We start from the raw sequence: 26,078 nt of genomic DNA, 5'->3' as shown, positions 1-26,078 counted from the left end.
CAGATTCAAACTCCATATATCTCGCTGGATGGATTTATAGCTGGACTATTCATAGCCCATGGGAATCACAAAAAACCTTTGGCTTTTAGAAACTCATATGACACGCAAAAATCATATCATTATTGTCGCTGATGTTTTGAGCAGAGTTTACTATGACCTGTCCTTAATTTCAGTGGCACAGCCTGACTGAAAAGTGGTCACGTAAGTCTTCCTGGAGAGATTAAGTTAGGTCATTTTTGTGAGGCCTAGCATAGCTTGTCCTTTGTTCGTCGTCTTTCGTCGGGAGTTCGCATCTCGAGAACTAGGAACTTATGTTTGCTTGTAACTTGAAGATTCTAATTCACATCCTCGTGAAACTTTGTACAGTTGTTTCCCACTGTGTAGACATTGAATAGCCTAAGCTCCGTAACTCTAGCTTGAATTTTGCTTGAGTTATGCCACATATAAAAAAACCGCTTCAATTTAAACATACCCTTGGTCATAACTTGGAAAGTTTTTATCAGATTCTCATGAAATCCCTGGATTTGCTTGCCAGAATCAGTGGAATTGAATAGTATGAGACTCGTAACTCTTGTTGAAAGTTACCCAATGTTGTGCCTCTTGTATTTACGGTTTAACCTGAAACGTAACCCGACTCGTAACTTTACGAAAATCTACGAGAATCCCTCATTTGCCTGTGGAACGTAGATTGTAACTTTAAGAAGCTCCCGTCTTTGGGCATGGAACGTAATACAGACGTTTATGATATTTTCCATACTGTATTCCCACCCATTATTATTTCAACCCCAGTTATGGTGGGTTGCAGGCGAAACAAATGCCCTTTGGGACACTCCTCAGGTTTCGGAAAGTGGAGACTACTGCTTTCTCCCCTTTTTAGTTCTGAGAAGAAATAGGTACCTAATGATTGTTTCCCCTCATGTTGAATCATAATGCACATCTACTTTTTGTTTTCTCTTCACCCACCATATCTCCTCCCGCTACCCAGCGTTCTGGCCTGGAATAATTCCATCCTTTTCCCCCTACACCTTCTGTAAGTCCAGCCAGGTATTTCTTTCCTTTCCTTATAACTCGTACACTTGCCCATTCCCTCACTGAGTTCCAGTTCCCCCATATTTAGCGCTGTGCGCGCTCTCCTACGCTCCAGGTTTCCCCCAGGGCGCGTGATTCGCTCAACTTCCCTAAAATTCCAGGTCGCCCACCCACCCACCCGTTCTCCCCTTCTTCCCCACGGAGCACTTTGCCCTCCCTTCTAAACCTCCAGATCCCGAGGGAGCAGTTTACCCTCCCTCCTAAAGTGAGACGTAGTAATCCCTGGCGTTTCTGTCCCCCCAACAGCCCACTCTGGACTCCCTCCATGTAGGTCGGCCGTCCCTCCAGAATTTCCTGGACGATCGCAAGACGTCGCTGCCCATCTGGAGGAGGAAGGATTCCGCGGCGTCCCGGAAGGACTCCGTTGCTACCACTACCTCTAAGGGCTCTGGACGAGTAAGTTCTTCAGCTGGTAATCGCTAAACGTTTCCACCGAGAAAGGCATATCTCCTGGAGCAGGAGTCTTAGGCGAAGTAGGAGTTATGTATGAGTTTTTGTAGGAAACTTTCTTCTGTTCCTTTTTTTTTTGTAGACGTGTCTCTTTCGCTATACAGACGCCTATAGGTGTTTTATATCTATAGAGTCGAGTTTGTAGATAGGAAAATAATATATATTGATATCGAGCGCCTGGGTGCTTCCAGCCGGGTGGCAGGGATGAGGCTGGAAGCGACAGACGACCATTGCCAGAGGCGAGATACATTGCGCCAGAAAGATGTGGCCGTATTGTTTTGTTGCTTAGATATCTAGACAACTATGTAAGAAAGAAAAAAGGAGAATAAGTCTTAGAGATCTCTCGTAAAGAAATGAACAGATGGATAATCAGATAAGATAAACCGCGAATTATTGCTGCAGTTAGTATTCGTTAATAAGAGGATAGTAAACATGCCCCCGCCCTTATTTCTTTTATCTTTTTTTGAGTACTTTTGGTTCTCGTGCACATTCCATTATGGGGTGGTAAGGAAGAACGCCCTACATAAGGCTTCGTGGCAAATTACGATTCAGTTTAGGGTTACGACAGCCCTCTGTCGTGTGGAGTGAGTGGGCTCTTCCATCTTGCAGACTGCCTCAGCTTTTTGGATGCCGGTGGTGGTGGGGGGGGGGGGACCGTTAGAAGAGGGTGATTACAAATGCTGTGTATTAAGTCGTTCAGTCGATATACGAAACATTTTGATAACGGTAGGTAAAGGTTAAAAGTCTTGGCAAGTTCTCATTTTAGCCTGTTGATAGAATACTTCAGATTCCATTTATTTACATACTCTTTTGAAGAATGATGAACGTAAAGACCATTAGTTATCTTTGCTTTCCAGGCCTGTGAGAATTAGGTAAGTGTGGGCAAGGCAAGACTTGAGGGAAAAGGAAATTGCGGGAGGGAAGAACATGGGTATGTATGGAGTCATTAGTTAATGGAAAACCTTATTATATTTAATGCATTCGAATACCCTTGATGTCCTCGTCTTAGGATTTTCACACATGTTTTCATGCTTCTTTTCATAGTTTGATCGCACTTCGGATACAAAAGGTCCAGAAAAACAGAGGTTCTGCTCTGAATAGAAAACGAAAGAAACATTGAGCTTTTAAGAAAATGGATTATATTTCTCGGTAAACGTAAATTTTTTCCACTCCCCCTGAATTTTAGATGGTCAGAGACATCTTGTAAACCAAGGTAAATGTACACTTAAGAGGCGTAACTTCTGTTCCATTTGCGCTATTTTAAGTGTGCTGTCAGGGGTGACATATGTAGCACCAGCTTAAGGCGAGCGACGGTGGTAGAAATTGACGACCATAGAAAACGTTACAATATGGCCCCCCACATAAGACAGGCAGGAAATATGGGATACTTAAAAATAATTGATGTAATTCTTTTTTACGTTGGTTTGTGATTTTTCATTATTTCATATCCAATGGAACTTCATTTACTTGTTACTTATTCAGTGTATTTCATCTGGGAGATCTCCGGACGTCCTTCAAGGATTCCGTGATATATAAAATGAAAGCCCAATAGTTCATAATTCATATATGGAGCTCTTTAAGCATGATTTAGGGTAATGGTTGCAACAAAATTGTTTATGATGCTATTAACTTGTGCTCAGGAAGGAAGGGTATAGAACGGATGGAGAAAATCACGGTTCCTGAAAATATTATAGTTTTATAGAAAAGTAAAAACAAAATTTATTTTAGATCCGTTATTACAACCGGTTCTGATTGTGGCACATGAAAAATTTTGATATAAGTTTTTAAAGAGCATATTTGGTGTTCACAGTGTAATGTGTAAGTTATTTAGCATGATGCGCGCATATCATATGCTGGACACAAATTATACGATAAAAGAAGACATGGAAAAGTAAGCCGCACACACACAAATATGCAGTTAGGATATGTACCATTAAGATCCCCTTGGAGTTTGCGTGGTCAGAACTTGAGCGACGCAACTAGGATTAAAAAAGAAAGTGGGGGTGGGAGGTGCGCAGTGCCAGCGCACTGTTTCTTCGGCGCTGTATGTTGCTACCGACGACACGCGAACTGTGGGGGAGTTCGCCTTCCTCTTGGAACCAATACCGTTGTCCTCTCTCGCTTCACGAGCAAGAATGGATGTGACTTTTCATGATTAACCCCGGACGCTTCACATTCTCAGGTTCAGTAGTCCAATTGACAGCACGTCGACCCCAGTATACCACATCGTTCCTATTCCCTTTACCTCGTAAGTCAGAGACTAATTTGGGCCAGACTGAGGTTACAGACTCAGGTGTTTTTAACATAGAAAACCAGAATTTTACTTTGGGAGGATGATAATGAGTTCTTGTAAATTTTGGAAAATTCAAATTCTACTTTGGTAGATGAGGATGTTTTTTGTAAATTTTAGAAAATTAGAATTGTACTTTTGGGTGGATGATGATGATCTTGAAAATTTTCGTTCCTTCAACCCTACATTTTCCCTCGGCATCCAGACCCTGCTGTCCCTCTTTTGGGGAGGTTTTTTTAAGTTTATGACGATGTCAGAAGTATTCAGGACCAGGTACAGATGATTGTTACTTTTGAAGTTAATTACAGTTACTGAAAATGCCAATTGCTTACAGCAGTAACAGTACGATACAGTTTTTAATCATGATTTCACTAATAATGATAATAATAATGTCAATGATAATAATAATGATTATAAATTTTTCATTTCATATTCGACGCTTCTGCCATTTCATGGTAGCGACGGGAATAGACGAACAATGGTCTTATTTGCACATATCCACTCTAGCTTTTATGTACAGTGCACTAGAACCAGGGGCCACCGTCCACAAGGAAGCCCCCACAGACTACTGCATATTTCCTTTCCCGCTACGTGGATCTTCGTTCAACCCATTGATGGCTCGTCGTACCCCATGTGCCACATGGTTCCCATTCCTTTTATCTGACGCACGCCTCTCAGTGTCTTGAATGCTTAAGCCATAATACTCGAGACCATTGACTAGCATAGTTATTATTATTTTTTCCAGTTCGTATGTGTCATATTCACATAACATTTGTGTTTTTTTTTTTTTTTTTTTCAAGGGTCAACCTGAGTTCGCGTCTGAACTTCTGCTCGAGATAAGGCTCAACCAGAGAGCCGCCGCCAGCCTTGTATGGCGATATACCACAGCCGTTTTCTGCAAGTTTGGACATTAAACCTTGATTCGATAGCCGCCCAGCCGCTCATATCCCCGCGAGAGAGAGAGAGAGAGAGAGAGAGAGAGAGAGAGAGAGAGAGAGAGAGTTTATCTCTTTCGTGTTCAGTTCTCGAAGGCCGTGTCTATCCATCTCGCCAGATATTCCAATCGCGTGTCCTTACACTCACCTCAGAATGCGTGCTCGTATGCTTCGTAAAGCCTGTGGTGAAAGCAGCGATCTACAGTACAGTAGTGTGTGCCACGCTGGGACGATACCGTGAGACTCCTAAGCAGTAAAGGAGCTGTTGATGTTCTCGTAGGTTATGCGGACTGCGCTTAGCCCTTTGTCAGGTAGAAGAGGAGGTGGGAAAACGTTTTCATGAAGAACGATAGCAGAGGAGGTTAAGGTCACGACCTGAAGCAGGAAAAGAACAAAACGAGAAAAATGAAGAAAAAATGTTCCTTAAGCTGGAATTGAGTTATGTTTAATGCCTAAAAATTATTATTTTTTCTTTTGGTCGTAGCTATTAAAATGATGAGGAAGAGGTACTCGAGTCATCGTGTGCCCTCTACCACCGTTCTCCCACTGTGGTTAACACTTGGACTGTTCTCCTGCCTCAGCAGGTGGGGTCCTTCGACGAGGAGGGCGGGCGGAGCAGGTCGTCCATGCGTCCGGCCACATCCTTGGACGCCATCAGCCACCACCGGGTCTCCCACACTGGCAAGGAGTTCCCTTCACGATCAGCCACCATCTCGACAAGTAGGTGGCCCATATATGCTCTCTCTCTCTCTCTCTCTCTCTCTCTCTCTCTCTCTCTCTCTCTCTCTCTCTCTCTCTCACACACACACACACCTTTAAGCACACGTACCAGAAGCCCAATTTCTTATCTTTCCTGCGTCACAAAAAGTCAACTCAACAGTTCTTTTTATACATTCTTAAATTTTTTTTTTTTTTTTGCCACTTTGATGCCTCGGGTTAAGTGCTCTTTTTGGTCTGGTTCACCGATGTGGTCTCCACAACACCGTCTGTGAGTAGCCACGCTCAACATCTGGCCTTCTACCCTCCCAAGAGCTCACAGACCCCAGTCCCTGTGGCAGCTTCTGTTCCTCTTAGAAATAACTTCCCTCAAGAACTCGGTTGCCGAGTGAAGAGTTTCCGAGAGAAATTGTGTATCATTTTTTAAAAGATTAATGCCTTTCTTCTGTAGCTAGAATAGAACTAGCAAAAATCCTCTCATAAGCTTTTGTGTCGTCTCCTTTGTGTGTGTGTGTATATATATATATATATATATATATATATATATATATATATATATATATATATATATATTTTTTTTTTTTTTTTTTCCAAAAGAAGGAACAGAGAAGGGGGCCAGGTGAGGATATTCCCTCAAAGGCCCGGTCCTCTGTTCTTAACGCTACCTCGCTAATGCGGGAAATGGCGAATAGTATAAAAAGAAAAAAATATAGAAATTTGTCTCTTTGAGGCTCTTTGAAATGATGGCATTTCCATCTTGTTTGTTACTTGCGATGGAGTTATGTTTTATGTATCTTTGACCAAGTTACTCCCTTGCTCTTTTTGATGGATGCCTTTTCTGTGAGCACTTTTTTTTTTTTTAAACCCATCATCTGTTTTTTTTTTCTTCCAGAAGAAAGTATAGAAGATGTAGCGAGTGAATCGTCAGTCTCTCTAAACAGCCGTACGTACGCTTAAGTGTGCCAGACAGTGGCTTAGCGCAATATAGTCAGATACCTGTGTCTTAGCGAACCTTAATCAGAGACCTGTGGCTTAGCGCAGACTAGCCACGGGCCTTTGGCGAAGCGCAGGCTGGCCAGAGACTTGTGGCTTAACACACCTTAACCGAAGACTCTTAGCTTAGCGTAGACTAGCCACAGACTGATGGCTTAGCGCAGACGAGCCACAGACTGTTGGCTCAGCGCAGACGAGCGACAGACTGTTGGCTCAGCGCAGACTAGCCACAGACTGATGGCATATCGCAGACTAGCCACAGACTGTTGGCTCAGTGCAGACTAGCCACAGACTTATGGCTTAGCGCGAGCTATCCACAGCCTGTTGGCTCAGCGCAGACGAGCCACAGACTTGTGACTTAGCGCGAGCTATCCACAGCCTCTGACCCCCTTTAACTGCTTTGGTTTTGAAACGTGTGCGTGTAATATCACTTGTTTTGACCCGACTAATATTTTGTGTTGCTAGGCTGCATGTCAGGAGCAACAACACTACGGGATGGTCCTTGGCGACACGACCCTTGGGCACCTTTGAGCATAATCGGACGACTTTTGGGTATGATGGATTGGTCCTTGATCTGACCCACGTGGTATCAAAGGTCAAAGTGCCGTTCCTTTGTACGCAAGGGTCGTATTGGTCGAAGTTGGCTCAAGGGTTGACGGTCAAGCTTCATACTAACCCTAACGATCAATTTAGCCATTAGTTTTCCCTAATATATATATATATATATATATATATATATATATATATATATATATATATATATATATATATATATATGTGTGTGTGTGTGTGAATCGGAAGATACTCACGACGTGGAAAAGCTAACCTGAATACACTTTGCATCGCGGTGTCATTTTCCAGATTATTTTGACCCAGGCATCTGGATGTCAGAAAAAAAAAGTTTAAAGAACTTGACACTGACTTTAGAAAGTATTACATCCCTGTTTTTTTTTTTTAACTGTACAAGATAGTCACTGTATGCATCCTGTATTCACACGTAACAGACTGGAAGGAATGGCTATAACATGAGAACTTTGGTTTGTGGTTAGGTCTACTTTTGTTAGAACCCCCAGAGCTTTGCTTTGTGGTGTTCTCTAAAGTTAAGCTTTCCAAACGAAGGTAAACTTTTGTATATAACTGCCCAAACTTAAAGTTGCAGCCAAATATCTTTCTTTCTAATTCATTTTAGACTCAGAGACAGTCTATAGCTTTATATATTTTGTCATAAATGATTTAACTCTGTTATACAATATAATTACTTTTGTCTAAAGATGATAGGTTTACTCGTATCCCTCTGGCTGTAATGACCATTTTGTGCCTGTGTTTTCTTCGTTTAAGAAGATAAGGCTAATATCATTCTTGACATGATTCCCCCACACCATTATTGGTCTGTATCCTGGATCTGTGCAAGGTGACCCACGCCACTACCTGTCTACGTAAATTCGTTATCTCGACAAGCTAACCCACACCTCCAGCCCTCTGTTCCCATCATCCCTACACTATGAACCGTAGTAAACCCAAGCTGTCAGCGTTTTTCCGTTGCCTCTCTAAGTTAACCCATACGTGAGGTGTGTATTTCCAGTATCTCTGCAAGCTAACACACAGCCCTATTTCCTTTATCTCTACATGCTGACCTCCAGCTGTCTATTTCTCTCATCTCTACAAAGTCTCTCTCATATATTAATGTATTCTTAAGAGTCCAAAATTCCTTTATCCAGTATTGCTTAACTGCACATTCTTGACACAGCCAAATGAAAATGTGTGAATAATTCTCTGTATAACGTCTTGACATTTTCATCTTTTAGGTATTATATTTTACGCAGGGCCGGCCCTTCCTCTACGCTCTATATTCTCAGAGCGTAGGGCCCTGACTGCTAAGTGTGTCCCTTGCTCCTGACCCTCATACGATGGTCTTCAGAAAGCAGGAAATGCAAGGTAGAGGGGTCCCCTTAGAGCTTCAAAAAGGCTAGGGCCGGCCCTGAAGTTTTTACACTTTCATAATTAAATGTACAACTCTAGTGTCCGTTTCTCTCCCTTGTTCTCATAGGTCAGGTGATTATATGTTGCTGTGATATGATTAATATTTAATTTTAAGACGCGTTTTCCTTCCCTTCTCTTTCATGACTTGATGATAAAGCATCTCGCTCCACCATAGCGACCTGTGGAGTGAGTTTAAAGTCCAATTTTTTTTCTCCCTCCTTCCCCTATTTTTGACTCGTTAGTGAATCATGACACGCACTTGACACCAGCACAAGTCTTAAGGCATATCGTGTGAGGCCTCCTCCTTCATCCCCTCCCAAAGAAATATATCCTCCCATGGTTCATCGAGCGGCCGTTCCCTCCTCCTCCTCCTCCTTCCTCAACCGAAGAACAGTAAAGAGACGCTGATCTCACTTACTCGCCCGTCCTTAGTATGGCTTGCTGACCCACCCTCACTCCCTCCTCACCTCCACCCGTGTAGAGTACTTCGTTCGCCGTGTTCCGCTTTCCCCCCCTCGGCTGCTGTGACACACGGCCGTGTCCTTCTCTGTGGCCTTAGTTTTGCAAGCATTGCCTTAATAGACTGGTTACCTCAACCTCCTTGCCCTCAACTCCGTTTTGAATTAATGCTACTTACCCCTTTGTGCTGTGTACCCTCCTTCCCCCCTTTAGTTGTTGCTGCCAACCCCCTTAACTCTCCGTCTCCCCCAACCCTTTCATGTAGGACGAGTCTCCTATCATTGCTTGTAGTGTGATGTAAGTATCCAACTGACTCCCAGCTTGTAATTGTTAATTGTGACTATTCAATGATCGTCCTTTTATGATGTGATATAAAAGTAATTAGCCATGTAAATGTTCTTTATTTTTATCTTCAATGTTACGGGACCGAGTGGGAAATCTGGATGCATGTGATCCCTCTGCCACCAGGTATTATATTCACATTTATGAGTTGAGTCAAATGGAAAGTCGTGCGCTTTGAGGCGCGGGCAGCAGAGAGAAATGGCTCTCGATTTCCCATCTCAAGAAGGTCAAAACTTGTAGAATAGACCTGGTGTTGTAGCGTATCCAAACCCCACCCTAGCCTACAACTCCCCACCACCCTTCCTTTTAATATGGTTGTTGTTGTTATCCCTCCTACAGTTTGCTACTGGTGTTGTTGTTGTATCGGTTGTTGTTGTTGTATCCTTTGCAGTGTATCCCAGCGACCTTAGCCAGCCAGGCCTGAGCGGCAGTAGACACAGACCACACACCCTCGACCACCTTGATCCAGGTAATCCCTCTTGTGTGTGTGTGTGTGTGTATGGCTCCCAGATATATAGCATGCACTCACATCCGCCCCCAACACGCATGTGCCCTCACACGCTCATGCACTCACAACACACAGGCAGTTGCTTACACATTACATGCACAGAGGTTCGCACACTCACATGCATACACTCTGGCACACAGACACACACACACACACTCACTCACACCACCGTATGATCACCTCCACATTATCCTTGCCACTTTTTTCTTTCAGCTTGCATATTAATGGAGAATCCTCCCAGGACAGAAATATTACTAAAAACGTGAAGGCAATAGATTGAAATCAGATTGCATGAAAAAGTCAGGTTTTCAAAATAGGCTAGAAATGAATTGTAGCGTACTATCAATGAATCAAAATAGCTCATTCATTTTTCTTTTAGATTTCTTTTTTAGATAAAGGAAAAAATATTAATTTCGGTGATATTTTGAGCATTCGAGTATTTCTGTGGTTACTATTCTTTTTAATTCTGGGTCATTTAATTTGTAACTACTGTAGTAGTGGTGGTAACGACTCGTGTTCAAAGCGAAACGTTCAACGTTTCGTATTGGTATTTTCAAGCTCGTGGATTGCCCATTGGTTCTGCTTGATTGTGAACAGGATGGTAATCGTCAGTTCATTAAGTAATGTCTGATCATTACGTATGACGTAGGATTAATATAAGACTGAATCATCTTTGATAATTCTTGACGTTTTTAGCTGTAACTTTTATATTTTTTCTTTAACCCCACAAAGCTAACCTTTGAATGCTTGGATTTACGATAAAGTTATTTAGCTATTAAACCTGCAAGGCTAACCTTTGACTTGACTGGTTGGGTTAGTGTACAGTTATGTACTTATTAACCTCACAAAACTAACATTTCATTGGCTGGTTTGGTGATATGTTTACTCGCTGGTTAAACGAGTGATTGGCTGGTTTGGCTATTGGAGTTGTATACTCGTTAAGTCAACGAAGCTACGTTTGTTTGCTTAGTGTGGTGATCTAGATTAGCTTGTTAATGTCATAGCTTTAACTACCATTGTTAGCCCGATCAGATGCTTAACTGCATTGTACAGTACCATCGTTTGTGATCGTACCACCAGACGGGCAAGAAATCATTTAATCGTTGAAAAGTGGAATTCCATGACTTGTCACTCGGGATATCGTTTTCTTTATCATTGTTATCACGATTATTATCATTATTTATTATTGTTATTATTCTAATTGTTTATTATCATTATCATTCTTATTCTTATTATTATTATTATTATTATTATTATTATTATTATTATTATTGTCATTATTATTTTTATTATTATTCGGAGAGAGAGAGAGAGAGAGAGAGAGAGAGAGAGAGAGAGAGAGAGAGAGAGAGAGAGAATGAGGAATATGAGCAGAGCTTCTGTTTCATCACACTCCTGTTCATTCATTGTACCTGTAGATTATAGGTTATAAAGTGGGGAAAAAAAAGAAATTAGGTTACTGAGAAAAAGTATTCATTTTTGAGGCTGCTTGTATTATATGTACCTGATGTGCCCCAGGTTAGATAGATAGATAAACAGATAGATACATTGGCATTAGAACTTGGGTGTAGTAGATTCTACTGTGGTTGTCATGCATGTAAATCTGGGTCTTCCCCTTCCCACTGGCCTTCACTAAGAGCTACTCGCTGCTCTAAACCTTGGAAAGCATAGGCAGGCACAGCATTACTAGACACAGCATAGGCAGGCACAGCATTACTAGACACAGCATAGGCAGGCACAGCATTACTAGACACAGCATAGGCAGGCACAGCATTACTAGACACAGCATAGGCAGGCACAGCATTACTAGACACAGCATAGGCAGGCACAGCATTACTAGACACAGCATAGGCAGGCACAGCATTACTAGACACAGCATAGGCAGGCACAGCATTACTAGACACAGCATAGGCAGGCACAGCATTACTAGACACAGCATAGGCAGGCACAGCATTACTAGACACAGCATAGGCAGGCACAGCATTACTAGACACAGCATAGGCAGGCACAGCATTACTAGACACAGCATAGGCAGGCACAGCATTACTAGACACAGCATAGGCAGGCACAGCATTACTAGACACAGCATAGGCAGGCACAGCATTACTAGACACAGCATAGGCAGGCACAGCATTACTAGACACAGCATAGGCAGGCACAGCATTACTAGACACAGCATAGGCAGGCACAGCATTACTAGACACAGCATAGGCAGGCACAGCATTACTAGACACAGCATAGGCAGGCACAGCATTACTAGACACAGCATAGGCAGGCACAGCATTACTAGACACAGCATAGGCAGGCACAGCATTACTAGACACAGCATAGGCAGGCACAGCATTACTAGACACAGCATAGGCAGGCACAGCATTACTAGACACAGCATAGGCAGGCACAGCATTACTAGACACAGCATAGGCAGGCACAGCATTACTAGACACAGCATAGGCAGGCACAGCATTACTAGACACAGCATAGGCAGGCACAGCATTACTAGACACAGCATAGGCAGGCACAGCATTACTAGACACAGCATAGGCAGGCACAGCATTACTAGACACAGCATAGGCAGGCACAGCATTACTAGACACAGCATAGGCAGGCACAGCATTACTAGACACAGCATAGGCAGGCACAGCATTACTAGACACAGCATAGGCAGGCACAGCATTACTAGACACAGCATAGGCAGGCACAGCATTACTAGACACAGCATAGGCAGGCACAGCATTACTAGACACAGCATAGGCAGGCACAGCATTACTAGACACAGCATAGGCAGGCACAGCATTACTAGACACAGCATAGGCAGGCACAGCATTACTAGACACAGCATAGGCAGGCACAGCATTACTAGACACAGCATAGGCAGGCACAGCATTACTAGACACAGCATAGGCAGGCACAGCATTACTAGACACAGCATAGGCAGGCACAGCATTACTAGACACAGCATAGGCAGGCACAGCATTACTAGACACAGCATAGGCAGGCACAGCATTACTAGACACAGCATAGGCAGGCACAGCATTACTAGACACAGCATAGGCAGGCACAGCATTACTAGACACAGCATAGGCAGGCACAGCATTACTAGACACAGCATAGGCAGGCACAGCATTACTAGACACAGCATAGGCAGGCACAGCATTACTAGACACAGCATAGGCAGGCACAGCATTACTAGACACAGCATAGGCAGGCACAGCATTACTAGACACAGCATAGGCAGGCACAGCATTACTAGACACAGCATAGGCAGGCACAGCATTACTAGACACAGCATAGGCAGGCACAGCATTACTAGACACAGCATAGGCAGGCACAGCATTACTAGACACAGCATAGGCAGGCACAGCATTACTAGACACAGCATAGGCAGGCACAGCATTACTAGACACAGCATAGGCAGGCACAGCATTACTAGACACAGCATAGGCAGGCACAGCATTACTAGACACAGCATAGGCAGGCACAGCATTACTAGACACAGCATAGGCAGGCACAGCATTACTAGACACAGCATAGGCAGGCACAGCATTACTAGACACAGCATAGGCAGGCACAGCATTACTAGACACAGCATAGGCAGGCACAGCATTACTAGACACAGCATAGGCAGGCACAGCATTACTAGACACAGCATAGGCAGGCACAGCATTACTAGACACAGCATAGGCAGGCACAGCATTACTAGACACAGCATAGGCAGGCACAGCATTACTAGACACAGCATAGGCAGGCACAGCATTACTAGACACAGCATAGGCAGGCACAGCATTACTAGACACAGCATAGGCAGGCACAGCATTACTAGACACAGCATAGGCAGGCACAGCATTACTAGACACAGCATAGGCAGGCACAGCATTACTAGACACAGCATAGGCAGGCACAGCATTACTAGACACAGCATAGGCAGGCACAGCATTACTAGACACAGCATAGGCAGGCACAGCATTACTAGACACAGCATAGGCAGGCACAGCATTACTAGACACAGCATAGGCAGGCACAGCATTACTAGACACAGCATAGGCAGGCACAGCATTACTAGACACAGCATAGGCAGGCACAGCATTACTAGACACAGCATAGGCAGGCACAGCATTACTAGACACAGCATAGGCAGGCACAGCATTACTAGACACAGCATAGGCAGGCACAGCATTACTAGACACAGCATAGGCAGGCACAGCATTACTAGACACAGCATAGGCAGGCACAGCATTACTAGACACAGCATAGGCAGGCACAGCATTACTAGACACAGCATAGGCAGGCACAGCATTACTAGACACAGCATAGGCAGGCACAGCATTACTAGACACAGCATAGGCAGGCACAGCATTACTAGACACAGCATAGGCAGGCACAGCATTACTAGACACAGCATAGGCAGGCACAGCATTACTAGACACAGCATAGGCAGGCACAGCATTACTAGACACAGCATAGGCAGGCACAGCATTACTAGACACAGCATAGGCAGGCACAGCATTACTAGACACAGCATAGGCAGGCACAGCATTACTAGACACAGCATAGGCAGGCACAGCATTACTAGACACAGCATAGGCAGGCACAGCATTACTAGACACAGCATAGGCAGGCACAGCATTACTAGACACAGCATAGGCAGGCACAGCATTACTAGACACAGCATAGGCAGGCACAGCATTACTAGACACAGCATAGGCAGGCACAGCATTACTAGACACAGCATAGGCAGGCACAGCATTACTAGACACAGCATAGGCAGGCACAGCATTACTAGACACAGCATAGGCAGGCACAGCATTACTAGACACAGCATAGGCAAGCACAGCATTACTAGACACAGCATAGGCAGGCACAGCATTACTAGACACAGCATAGGCAGGCACAGCATTACTAGACACAGCATAGGCAGGCACAGCATTACTAGACACAGTATGGCTAGATTCAGCATAGGTAAAAACGGCATGGCTAGATACAGCATAGGTAGGCACAGCAATACACGACACAATATGGCTAGACGCAGCATAACAGACACAGCGTAGTTTGACAGTAGGGCTAAACGCAGCGTAAGTTTCGCATAGCTTCTGTGGTGGCAGTTGAAGCAGAGATTACGCGGGTACGAATAACTCGAAAGGTCACGTCATCGATGAACAGATTGCTAAGTTTTCGTACGTAAGGTGTGTGTGTGTGTGTGTGTGTGTGTGTGTGTGTGTGACGCGCAGAGGCCAACCGAGTGTTCTGACAAAGAAGAAACGATCTACAGCGAATTTTTTTTTTTGTTACTGTCATGTTTACATGTAAAGAGGAAAGAACTTGGGTATAAATATTCATAAGAATTGTGTTTCGTTTTGCCAGTTATTGATATAATGGTTTGAAATGGGAATAAACATGACGGAAGGAAATTGGGTTAAATCAAAGTCTCTGGCCTGATAGATTTTTGTACCCTTTTTTACAATTTTTTTTGCCCTCGTGGTCACTTTTTTTTAAACTATTGTTTTTTTTCATTTTTTTTTGCCCTCGTGGTCACTTTTTTTTTAACTATTGTTTTTTTCAATTTGCCCTCGTGGTCACTTTTTTGTTTCTTAACTATTGTTTTATTCTAGTAGGAACTTGTATACGTGATCTCAGGCCAGACGGAATGAGAATGGAATTGAAGAACACAAGCAACCTGAGAGTCGTGTTCAAAAAAAAAAAAAAAGAACATTACGGTCTTTAGGTGAGCTGTTCAGGGAAGTTTGAATGTGGTAGAAAACGTGAGGATCGTTGCTACGTCAAAAATCATAATAAAACGAAGAAAAAAAAATTATAAAGCGAAAAGTTTGTGGATACAGATGAAATGGACATATTTTCTACGTCATCAATTAGAAACAAGAATTTTTTTGTCTTTTTTTTCAGCAGGAAATGATGGTTGCAAAAGAGATGGATGCCAAATAGTTTCGTTTTTAATTCTTTTTCTGAAATTTTCGGTCTCAATATTTTTTTTGATAAGGTTTCCACCACCTTGAAAATTCGTATTCCCTCCAATACTACTTTTGCCTTATATTTACGTTTCAAATTGGACCTAACTACGATGAGAATATTTCGTTCGGTACTAAAGAAAATGGGATTGGTAGATAAACAGGCAGTAATTTTACATTCCATAGAGGGAATATCCTCACTTGGCCCCCTTCTCTGTTCCTTCTTTTTGGAAAATTGATAACGAAAGGGGAGGATTTCCAGCCCCCCGGTCCCTCCCCTTTTAGTCGCCGCCTACGACACCTAGGGAATACGTGGGAAGTATTCTTTCTCCCCTTTCCCCAGGGAGAATATATATATATATATATATATATATATATATATATATATATATATATATATATATATATATAGGGAGCGGGTGCCTGGAAGTCCTCCCCTCTCGTTTTTTTCAATTTTCCAAAAGAAGGAACAGAGAAGGGGGCCAGGTGAGGATGTTCCCTCAAAGGCCCATTCCTCTGTTCTTAACGCTACCTCGCTGACGTGGGAAATGGCGAATAGTACGAAAAAAAAAAAGAAATATATATATATATATATATATATATATATATATATATATATATATATATATATATATATATATATATATATATATATAATCTCTAGAACACTGCGCGTCGATAATGACGCATGTCAGTGTTGAGTCTGAATGTTAAAAAAAAAAAAAATGGTCATTTGGAACGCACCTTTGTTATCCAATCGTCGACATTTGAATGAACTTAGGTCATTATTACTGCTATTTTCTTTTAAATAGGTCAACAGTAATAACTGTGTTTACATTTTCATCACCCTCATCCAGAGCGCTTTCCTCCCCCCCCTCCCACTCTCATCACTATGACACGCTCACCATCATCACTATTCTCGTCACCATGACTCTCTTCATTATATCTGTCATGTCATTCATATCAGCACGTCATATGGTCACCATCACCACCACCTTCACGTCATATGGTCACCATCACAACCATCCTTACGTCATATGGTCACCATCACTACCATCCTCCCGTCATATGGTCACCATCACCACCACCTTCACGTCATATGGTCACCATCACCACCACCTTCACGTCATATGGTCACCATCACCACCATCCTTACGTCATATGGTCACCATCACAACCATCCTCACGTCATATGGTCACCATCACCACCATCCTCACGTCATATGGTCACCATCACCACCATCCTCACGTCATATGGTCACCATCACCAACATCCTTACGTCATATGGTCACCATCACCACCACCCTCATTTCATATGGTCACCATCACTACCATCCTCACGTCATATGGTCACCATCACTACCACACTCACGTCATATGGTCACCATAGAGTAAAAAGCGCTGACGTGAACAGGTTAATCCAAACGAATTCTTCGCATACATAAGACAAGGAAAGAATATCAAGGTTACAGTAGGACCATAACAGAAGAAAATGGGAAAATAAGCCATGACGAAGAAAATGGGAAAATAAGCTGGTTGCTGGTGTACTCTCGGATAAGATAGGCGTATGATACCTCAGGTGGAAGAGTTTACCAACTCTTTAAGATACTGAGAAATTTACATGTGACGAAGTACTGAAATACCTGAAGCAAATAAACCGGAACTGCCTTCGATGATTTACTCTCGGGAGTCTTAAAAAAAAGGAGAACACACATGAACTTTAGTACATCATTAGTACACAAGATTGGGATGTGCCATTCCTATATTAAAGAAAGGAAACAGGATATGTGCCTTAAGCTACCGCCCAGTTCACCTCACGTCGGTTCTAGGTAGCGCGATACAAAATTGTAAAAGTCATAGATTAATAACGAACAATTAGTATGACTCTTTGACTTCCACCACTAAAGGTCTTTTCGCAATAGATTTCCTGGAATTTCTGATGTTACATATGACAGCCGGTACTGGAACGTACCCTGAGATGTAATATAATATTTTCAAAATAGGTTCGACGAAGTACCACTTCAGGAGACTAAGGTGTAAATTGAAATCATAGGGCACAGGTGACGGAACTGTATACATACATTGTACATGGATAGTGACTGAAAAAAAGAAAGCAATGTGTAGTTTTAAATGGCGAAGCAGCTTCTCATTGGCAGAGCGTGACTATGTGGTACGCTAAAGGGATTGGTCCATAATGCCATTGGTCTGAAGATAAGAGTTTGTAGTACAGGACATCAAATATAAGATCTCGTAATTTTCGGCTCGTGTGATACTAGAAGGTGGAGCTACAAGGGATCAGACCAGTGATTAAATCAAGTTCGTGACATATTAGCGGAATGGTCAGATAAATGGCAGAGGATTTTCAATGTAGGTATGTTAAGTATTATGCAGTTTACAGGTACTGTGAGAATATTGAACGTGACTATGAAATGTTCTAGAATTCGCTATTTAAAGTAAGCAAAGAAAATGATCATGGAGTTATCTGGAATAATCTGAAGTACTGTAGACAGAGGATAGGACCAAGTAGTAAAGAAAACAGGATGCAGTAGTTTTTATGGCGAGGGACATGGATCACAGAACGCAGTGAACAATGCTGACCCTTTCCAGCGCGTTCTTAAGACCACGCCTTGACTTTGCCTTCTTTTAATTCACTGAATTGTAAATAACAGCAACGAAGAAACTGATGTACAAGGAAGGGACACAAAACTCATTCCAGTTCTAAGATAAACATGAACATCGCAGTGACGTGATACAAGTCTTGAAAATTTTCAAACAATTCGACAGTATCAACCATGAAAATGTTCTTGATGTATAAGACAGTACAGTTGCTAAAACGAATGAAATGAGTCAAAATCAAAAACATGCAGTACTAACGTGAGGAAAAGAACTGTTCTACATAGGTGAGAAGTTAATGTCGAACTTGGGTGAGAGCAAAAATTATTATGAATATCTCTTGGAATCGTGTGGGCAAATATTTCATTAGTTTTGGTATTAAAGGAAAAGAAACCATTGCAAGAATGTAGTGGAGTATAGCGTTGTAAGACAGAACATATGAATTATCAAGTTCATTCTTTCCTGTAAACTTCCATGCTTCCTTTACTTCATCAGTGCATCATATTTCTTAAACTGTTTTTCATGCCATCTGTTGTTGCTGTTGGAGGGGTGGGCGAGAAAGCCTCCAGGCCATATGTGTTTCCTTTGTACTCTTAAAGTCTTCATCTATTCCAAATGCCACTTCTCCCTCATCCACAACTAACTTTACTTCCAGCGTTCACCACCGTCACCAACAACACTACTACAACCACCTCAAACCAGCATTCTAAAGTCCAGATGACACGTTACCTGTCTATTACCATTTCGCCTCTCCATGACTGCAGCGAGACCTCACACACACACCATTTCTTCATTTGTGCACCCCATCATCACTGCTCTCCCTCTTCTTGTCCCTGACAGTATGAAGTGGTTCCGGCTACCCTCCATACAAGTCTGGTAAAGGGGAAAGCTTCACAAACATATGCCATATCTCGGTTTAAAGAGGCAGAACCATTTACCCAATTCTACCTAGATCTCTACCAAGTCTCCCCATCTCTCACCTAACTCTTCCCAGTTTTTCTCGGTAATTCATTAGAAAGTAAATCTACGAATATTTTTCTTTTACATTTACATTAAAACTATCACAGGCGAGTAATGTTTGATCATACTTGTATCACGTTACCTCGATGCGTTCGCTGCTTGTTTCATGCCGTAGCTGCTCACGTCCGCTCGATGTATTTACATGTAACCTTTGGGTGTTTTGTGACCTAACAGTGACATACATATTTAAGATGGCGTTCTCGATATCAGCGGCTATAATAGTAGAACGTGTCTCGTCAACCGAATCCAAATTTCTTCTGGCTTCGGAACCGTTAGATCTGTGCTAGGTTAGGTTAGGTTAGGTTAGGTACTTTAAAGTCCTAGTTTAGGTTCTAAATTGCCTTCTTAGGTCGTACTTTAATTCATCATGTTAGATTCTTACGTTGTCCTGGTTTAGATTTAGGTAAATAGAGTAAGCCCTATGTTAACTTCGTAGGCTAGGCTAGGTTAGCTTAGGTACTTTAAAGTCCTAGTTTAGATTCTAAGATGCCTTCTTAGGTCATACGTTGAATTCATCATGTTAGATTCTTACGTTGGCCTGGTTTAGATTCAGGTAAATAGAGTAAGCCCTATGCTAACTTCCTAGGCTAGGTTAGGTTAGGTACATTAAAGTCCTAGTTTAGGTTCCAAGATGCCTTCTTAGGATCATACGTTGATTCATCATGTTAGATTCTTACGTTGTCCTGGTTTAGATTCAGGTAAATAGAGTAAGCCCTATGTTAACTTCCTAGGCTAGCTCCATATAGTAAACCCCTTAGTTGGGTTCTTGGTTAAGGTAGGTTCCCACGGTAGGTCGTTGCGTGGTATACAGATAATAGGTTACGCCGTCCGTTCCGTCATTAGAGTGGGATAAGGTCCAAGGTCAGGGTAGGTGACCTTTGTAACTAGGAACTGGCCTAGAATTTGCTTTACCGGTTCTGAATCTGCTTTACCGGTTCTGAATCTGCTTTACCGGTTCTGAATCTGCTTTACCGGTTCTGAATCTGCTTTACCGGTTCTGAATCTGCTTTACCGGTTCTGAATCTGCTTTACCGATTCTGAATCTGCTTTACCGGTTCTGAATCTGCTTTACCGGTTCTGAATCTGCTTTACCGATTCTGAATCTGCTTTACCGGTTCTGAATCTGCTTTACCGGTTCTGAATCTGCTTTACCGATTCTGAATCTGCTTTACCGGTTCTGAATCTGCTTTATCGGTTCTGAATCTGCTTTACCGATTCTGAATCTGCTTTACCGGTTCCGAAATATGGAGACATCAGTCCCGGTTCCGTCGACATTCCTTCATATGAAATTCCCTCTTATTATGAACTATAGGATTACTTTTAATCAGGTGACGAAACAGCCAGCGGCCCCCATGTAAGTACATTAAGCGACCAGGTGCAGCGAACGTACGAAATTGCCAACGAAGGCATCGACTGAATGTGGTAAAAAAATGACTTGTCATTCAATTTCTGCGATCGTTTTAAGACATGCGTTGAAAAACATACCTAAATAGCATTTTTGTACGCGTAATTGGGAAGAGTCAATTCGAAATGTGAAAGAAATGTGTAGAATTTGATAAAATTCGTACCCCTTCTCCACAGTAAACCTGCTGACGAAGGCGCAGCATCCATTGTTCCCAGCGTCCCACGGCACCAGAGGGAAATGTCTCAACTGGTATCTATAATCCATCGTTCACAGACACACAAATAAAGCGGACGATTTATCATTTGAAAACTCGGAGCTTGACGTAAGAAAATTAAACGCAGGTTTCTCTCCACCGTTTGAATATACAGAAATGATATAGATAAGGCGGCCGATATATCGTTTTAAAGAGAAATGACTATCCGAAACGGGTAGATATGTACATAGGTAAGGCTTAAAGAAACTGGGGCGTTTCGCGTTGGTGTCATAGCAGAAAATCCGTTACCCGGAGGTGAAACTTGGCATTTATGCCTTTGTTGTTGCTAAAGGCGTCTAGGAAGTTGTATGTTAAGGGTTTGACTTCATTTGTTTCAGTTATTATCATCATATATATATATATATATATATATATATATATATATATATATATATATATATATATTTGAAGGGGTTGAACGATAGGTCGTATGCCGGCTTCATCTTATATATCGAGTTTGTTCGCAAATGAAATAACCTAATTTCCTATGCCCAGGCCACACACAACATGCCTTTCAGAGAAAACATTTTCATATCAATTTGATAAAAAAAAGAAAGTATTGCATTTTTTTCATCATTGTTGGAAAAACATTTTGAGCATTGTTTTTGTTGTGAAGCGTTATATAGATTGGTACACAGGGGTTGGGTAATGCAAATGCCAGCATAATTAAAACCGGGAATATTTTAACTAAACCAAAGCTCATCATCACATCCTGCTGGTCTTAATGGATTTTTGATGTTGATGACAATATTGATTTTGCATAGAGAGAGAGAGAGAGAGAGAGAGAGAGAGAGAGAGAGAGAGAGAGAGAGAGAGAGAGTGTTTGTTAGTGTGTCGTACATATATGTTAGATCGTGTGTGTGTGTGTGGGTTGGTGTTTTTTTTTCCTGTTAAAGAAGTAATTTCCAAAAATCGTATCAAAATCCTCATTAGGACTATCAACTGATAAAACAGGGACTTTTCAAAGCTACCCTGGACCTTCTCCTAAGTCTGTCCTTGTATCCAGGCCGCCCCTTCACAAAAAACGGGCCCCTCCATGTAACTATTTTCAAAGCTCATCTAACTCCTTGCTGTTTCCCTCCTTCGTCTGCAGCTACTTTAACTCCCATTATCCCTTTTAAGTCTAACGTAACCTAACCGAACCTAACCACGTATCTCATAATCCCCAACTTCCCCAGTCTCCTTAATTCGCCTTATTTAAATCACCCTTGCCTCTTTCTATTCCTTGAACACTCCTAGGTTTCAGAGCACCATCAATCTACATCGTTTTAACATACTCCCACTTTTCCTCCGGCATCATTAATCTCCCTTATTTCCATCGATTCTCCTTATCATCATCATTCCGTTTCCCTCGGCTTATGCCATGCCTTTGTCCCCAATATTCTATCATGGTTCCTTCGCCTCGCCTTTTCCCAATAAACCACCTGTTTCACTTTCCCTCACTTGCTTAAAATCGCTCGATCCATCAAGTCTCCTGTGATACTTCCTTCCTCTTTCATAAGTTTCCTTTTCCCTTCTAGTGATCACTTTCGCTTCATCTTGAACCCATTGATCCTCTCAACTCCCTCTGTTACATCACTGATCCTCTTACCATCGTCGAGATCCATCGGATCAAGAGCCACGTAAACACAGTGAGAGTGCATGTAACCTCAGAATTATCCCGAACACCTGAAGACGGTGTTGAAAGACTTTCTTTTTTTTTTCCTGTTCGGTTGATGGATGAAGGTAGCTTGAAGTTTACGCTCCTCATGATCCCTGAGAGTTGGTAGGGCCTGAAGCCTAGCTAACCAGCTCACAGAACACCACTCCCCTTCCATTATCATTTACTTCCTTCTCCTCCTCCTCCGCCGCGCTTGCACACACTTTTGTTATGCTTGCTCCAGCGCCGCTGATACAGATTCCTTGGGCGTCCGGACACCTGGCATAGTCAATCAACACATGAGGATGTTCTCAAGTCAGTCAGTCGAGAGTCATTTAGAGTTCGAGATCACCGGCCAGTGTATGGTCACTCTTAATTAATCACACTCTTCGTTTTACACTTGATTGTGAACTCGCGCTTCTCCCGCCATCAAGGGAGAAGCTGATTCTCCTTTCCTGAGGGGAGGCTAAACGCATTCTCACTGGGTTACTTGTAACAAATGAATAACGTCGGTTAGATAATGGCTGGTACCAGTCTTGAGTGCGTTCCAGGACTCGCTCAAAGGACGTGTCTCTTTATGGCCCTCTGCACTTTTATTTTTGTTGTAGGATACTGCACGAGTCCAGTGACCTATAGGACTAAATGCACGAATTCTTTTCCTCTAGAAAAAAAATTATATTTTGTGTAGCATACACGTAGATATTTAGCTTTCACTTTATGATAATGACGTGCTTGTAACTGAATTTTCCACCTGCAATATATTTATTCGTAAAATGTTCAGTGTACATTTGCCGTCATTTGGGGTATGTGTTGTTTACGTTTAAAGTTGTGCTAATGTGACTGGTGTGGTTGAAAAGGTCAGTGGAACGACGAAAACTGATGGAATGGCCTGCGTATTATGGACGAAGTTTAATGGAATGAACCCGAAACATTGTGGAATAAGTCACCTTTGACTGGCAGTAGTGCTTGCTTCATCAGATTATCAGAATTGAATGCATAGTTCTCTCTCTCTCTCTCTCTCTCTCTCTCTCTCTCTCTCTCTCTCTCTCTCTCTCTCTCTCTCTCGTTCGTGAGTTGGTGCGGAAAGCCAGTGTGTGTGTGTGTGTGTGTGTGTGTGTGTGTGCATGTTTGTGTAGTCTGGGGAGGGAGTTCTACACTTTTTCCACTTTCAGTACAACTTCTTAAACTTGTGTGTGCTGTCCACATTTACAAATTCATCAAGTCGGTTTATTCCATTCATCCACCAAACTACTTCTAATAAACTACTACTTTACAACTCTTCTGGTAAGTTTCTCTCCAGAAATGCATGTCATGATCTCTGGTAACCGAGCTTGAAAAGCACTTTCTAGTTTGGGCCTTGTATAGGTTATAAACAGTTGTTGATCGTTTCATTATCGATGTATTTGAATGCTATTCACGTAATTGCTTAAAGCACAGTTTGCCACCTTTACTCTGCTGGTAATGTGAGACCCTGGCGACAGGTTAGGGAAGATGTCGACTCCCAAGTCCCACTCACACCCATATTCCTGCCTCTCATTTCATGCTAGATGATATTGATATCAAAACCTTTTTCCACTCTGCCCCATCCTTATTGCCTTTTAGTATATGGACTGAATTTCACCAATCATGAATCAGACCAGATTTAGAGCTCGTCTCGATCTCCTCGGAGCTTGATGCCATCACCCTTGGATTATTACCTTCCTACATGACACTGGCATCATCTGCAGACATATTCTTGTAGGGAGTCCAGTTCCTTTTTGGCAAATCATTCACATGGGTCAGGAGGAGCAGTGGTCCCAGAACCGACCCTTGCAGCACACCACTGGTGACCTCAACCTATTTCGAGAAGGTTTCTCCGACATGCATCCTTGGTTCCCTTCCGAGAAGATGACCCAGAATCCATCATGTCCTCTGATTGAATTCTATCTTGTAAACTTTGAAGAAGTGTTCATTATAAGATGACCCAGAATCCATCATGTCCTCTGATTGAATTCTATCTTGTAAACTTTGAAGAAGTGTTCATTATTGACATCATTATTGGTCTGAGAACATGAGTGTTATCAGGTTACCCTTTACTCTTCTTTCTTACATGATAGACAGCTTTATGGCCTCTAACTTCTCCCTGTAACTCGGCTCTTAGTTGTAGTCACACATGAGTTACCTTCCTCGTCACGTCTCTTGTCATTTCTTTCTACTTCTGTGGGTGCGGTGACCAGACTTGAGCAGGAGATTCTAGCTTTAGCCAAATGTAGGATATGAGCAACTTACTGACTATTTCCTTATCCTTGTACATGAACGCTATTCTGATATTTGCTAAGAGAGGGCTTGTCTCCTTTAACATTCCTCTAATGTAGGACTTGAAGTGTGTTAGGACTCGTGTGTATACTTTCAAGTCCCACTCACACAGGGATTTGTGTGTGTGTGTGTGTGTGTGTGTGTGTGTGTGTGTGTGTGTGTGTGATGTTATACCAGTACACACAATCTTAGACTTCAGACTTTCATTTAGAACAAATCAATAGAATACAAACTGAAAAATAAACCCTTCCTTTTGGCTCATGTTACTAAAACCTCTTTGCTTCATTAAGAATGGACCATTGGATCTTGCATGCAGCCAGTATTGTGACTTGAACACTAACCAAAAACTGGTTGCTACTCTAGGAGATATTAAAAAGAAATTCAGCTTTTCTTGTAAGACTTTTTATGGAAAAATGGTCTCCAGTAAAAGGTATTCTTCAGGTTGTAGGAAAAGTAAATGGAATCGTTTTGGCCTCTGGATCCAGTTGTTTTTATACTTAAGAATAAAGTCTTTGATCACGTAATGCAGTCGAGAGTCGTAGAGGCAGACGCTTGCAATAAACTTCCACTGACCTAAGAAACCAGGAGGGTTATTCTTTGTCAAGCAACATAACCCCATTTTCAAAAATCAAAAAAAAAAAAAATATATATATATATATATATATATATATATATATATATATATATATATATATATATATATATATATATATATATCATTGCCAGAACTCTGTTCCCTCCACCTGTGTGATGTTCTTATGATCATGTAAACTAACCGAGGTCTTCCGTCCTCTTCCCCACAGCCGCCCGTAACAACATCTCTAAGCCCTTCCCCAACGCCTCGTCAGAGTCGGACCTCTCCAGGTTCCGCACTAAGCTGCCTGGGCGGGACCGCAAGAGTCCCTCCCTCAGCAACCTCACGGCGGAGGGAATCAAACACAAGGTGAGGCCTTTGTTTAGTGTGTGTCTCTGTGTGTGATAGCTAAGTAGCTTTCTTGTAACTGCTTGATTCTACAGTGTGAGGAAGAGTTTTACCCTCGTGTTGCCCCATCTCTTGAATAATTTTATTAATGTAACATTTTGTGCCTAGTGCTCACCGCAGGAAGTTTGTCAATACTCATTTGAGTCA

The 26,078-nt window shown here is 42.3% G+C and overlaps 1 protein-coding gene across 1 annotated transcript in view; it reads left to right on the top strand.

Moving 5' to 3' along the window:
* Positions 1-26,078, top strand: part of LOC139750037 (uncharacterized) — a 462,839-nt gene that overhangs the window by 425,560 nt on the left and 11,201 nt on the right. Inside the window, exons 7-11 of the mRNA XM_071664374.1 lie at positions 1,336-1,485; positions 5,349-5,484; positions 6,374-6,424; positions 9,647-9,724; positions 25,753-25,892. Coding sequence (XP_071520475.1) covers positions 1,336-1,485; positions 5,349-5,484; positions 6,374-6,424; positions 9,647-9,724; positions 25,753-25,892 — 555 coding nt within the window. The remainder of the gene's footprint in view (positions 1-1,335; positions 1,486-5,348; positions 5,485-6,373; positions 6,425-9,646; positions 9,725-25,752; positions 25,893-26,078) is intronic.

The sequence above is a fragment of the Panulirus ornatus genome, chromosome 9 (assembly GCF_036320965.1).
Source record: "Panulirus ornatus isolate Po-2019 chromosome 9, ASM3632096v1, whole genome shotgun sequence".
NCBI classification, from domain to species: domain Eukaryota; kingdom Metazoa; phylum Arthropoda; class Malacostraca; order Decapoda; family Palinuridae; genus Panulirus; species Panulirus ornatus.
Note: the sequence above shows the minus strand (reverse complement) of the source record. Positions and strands in the feature narration are given on the sequence as shown.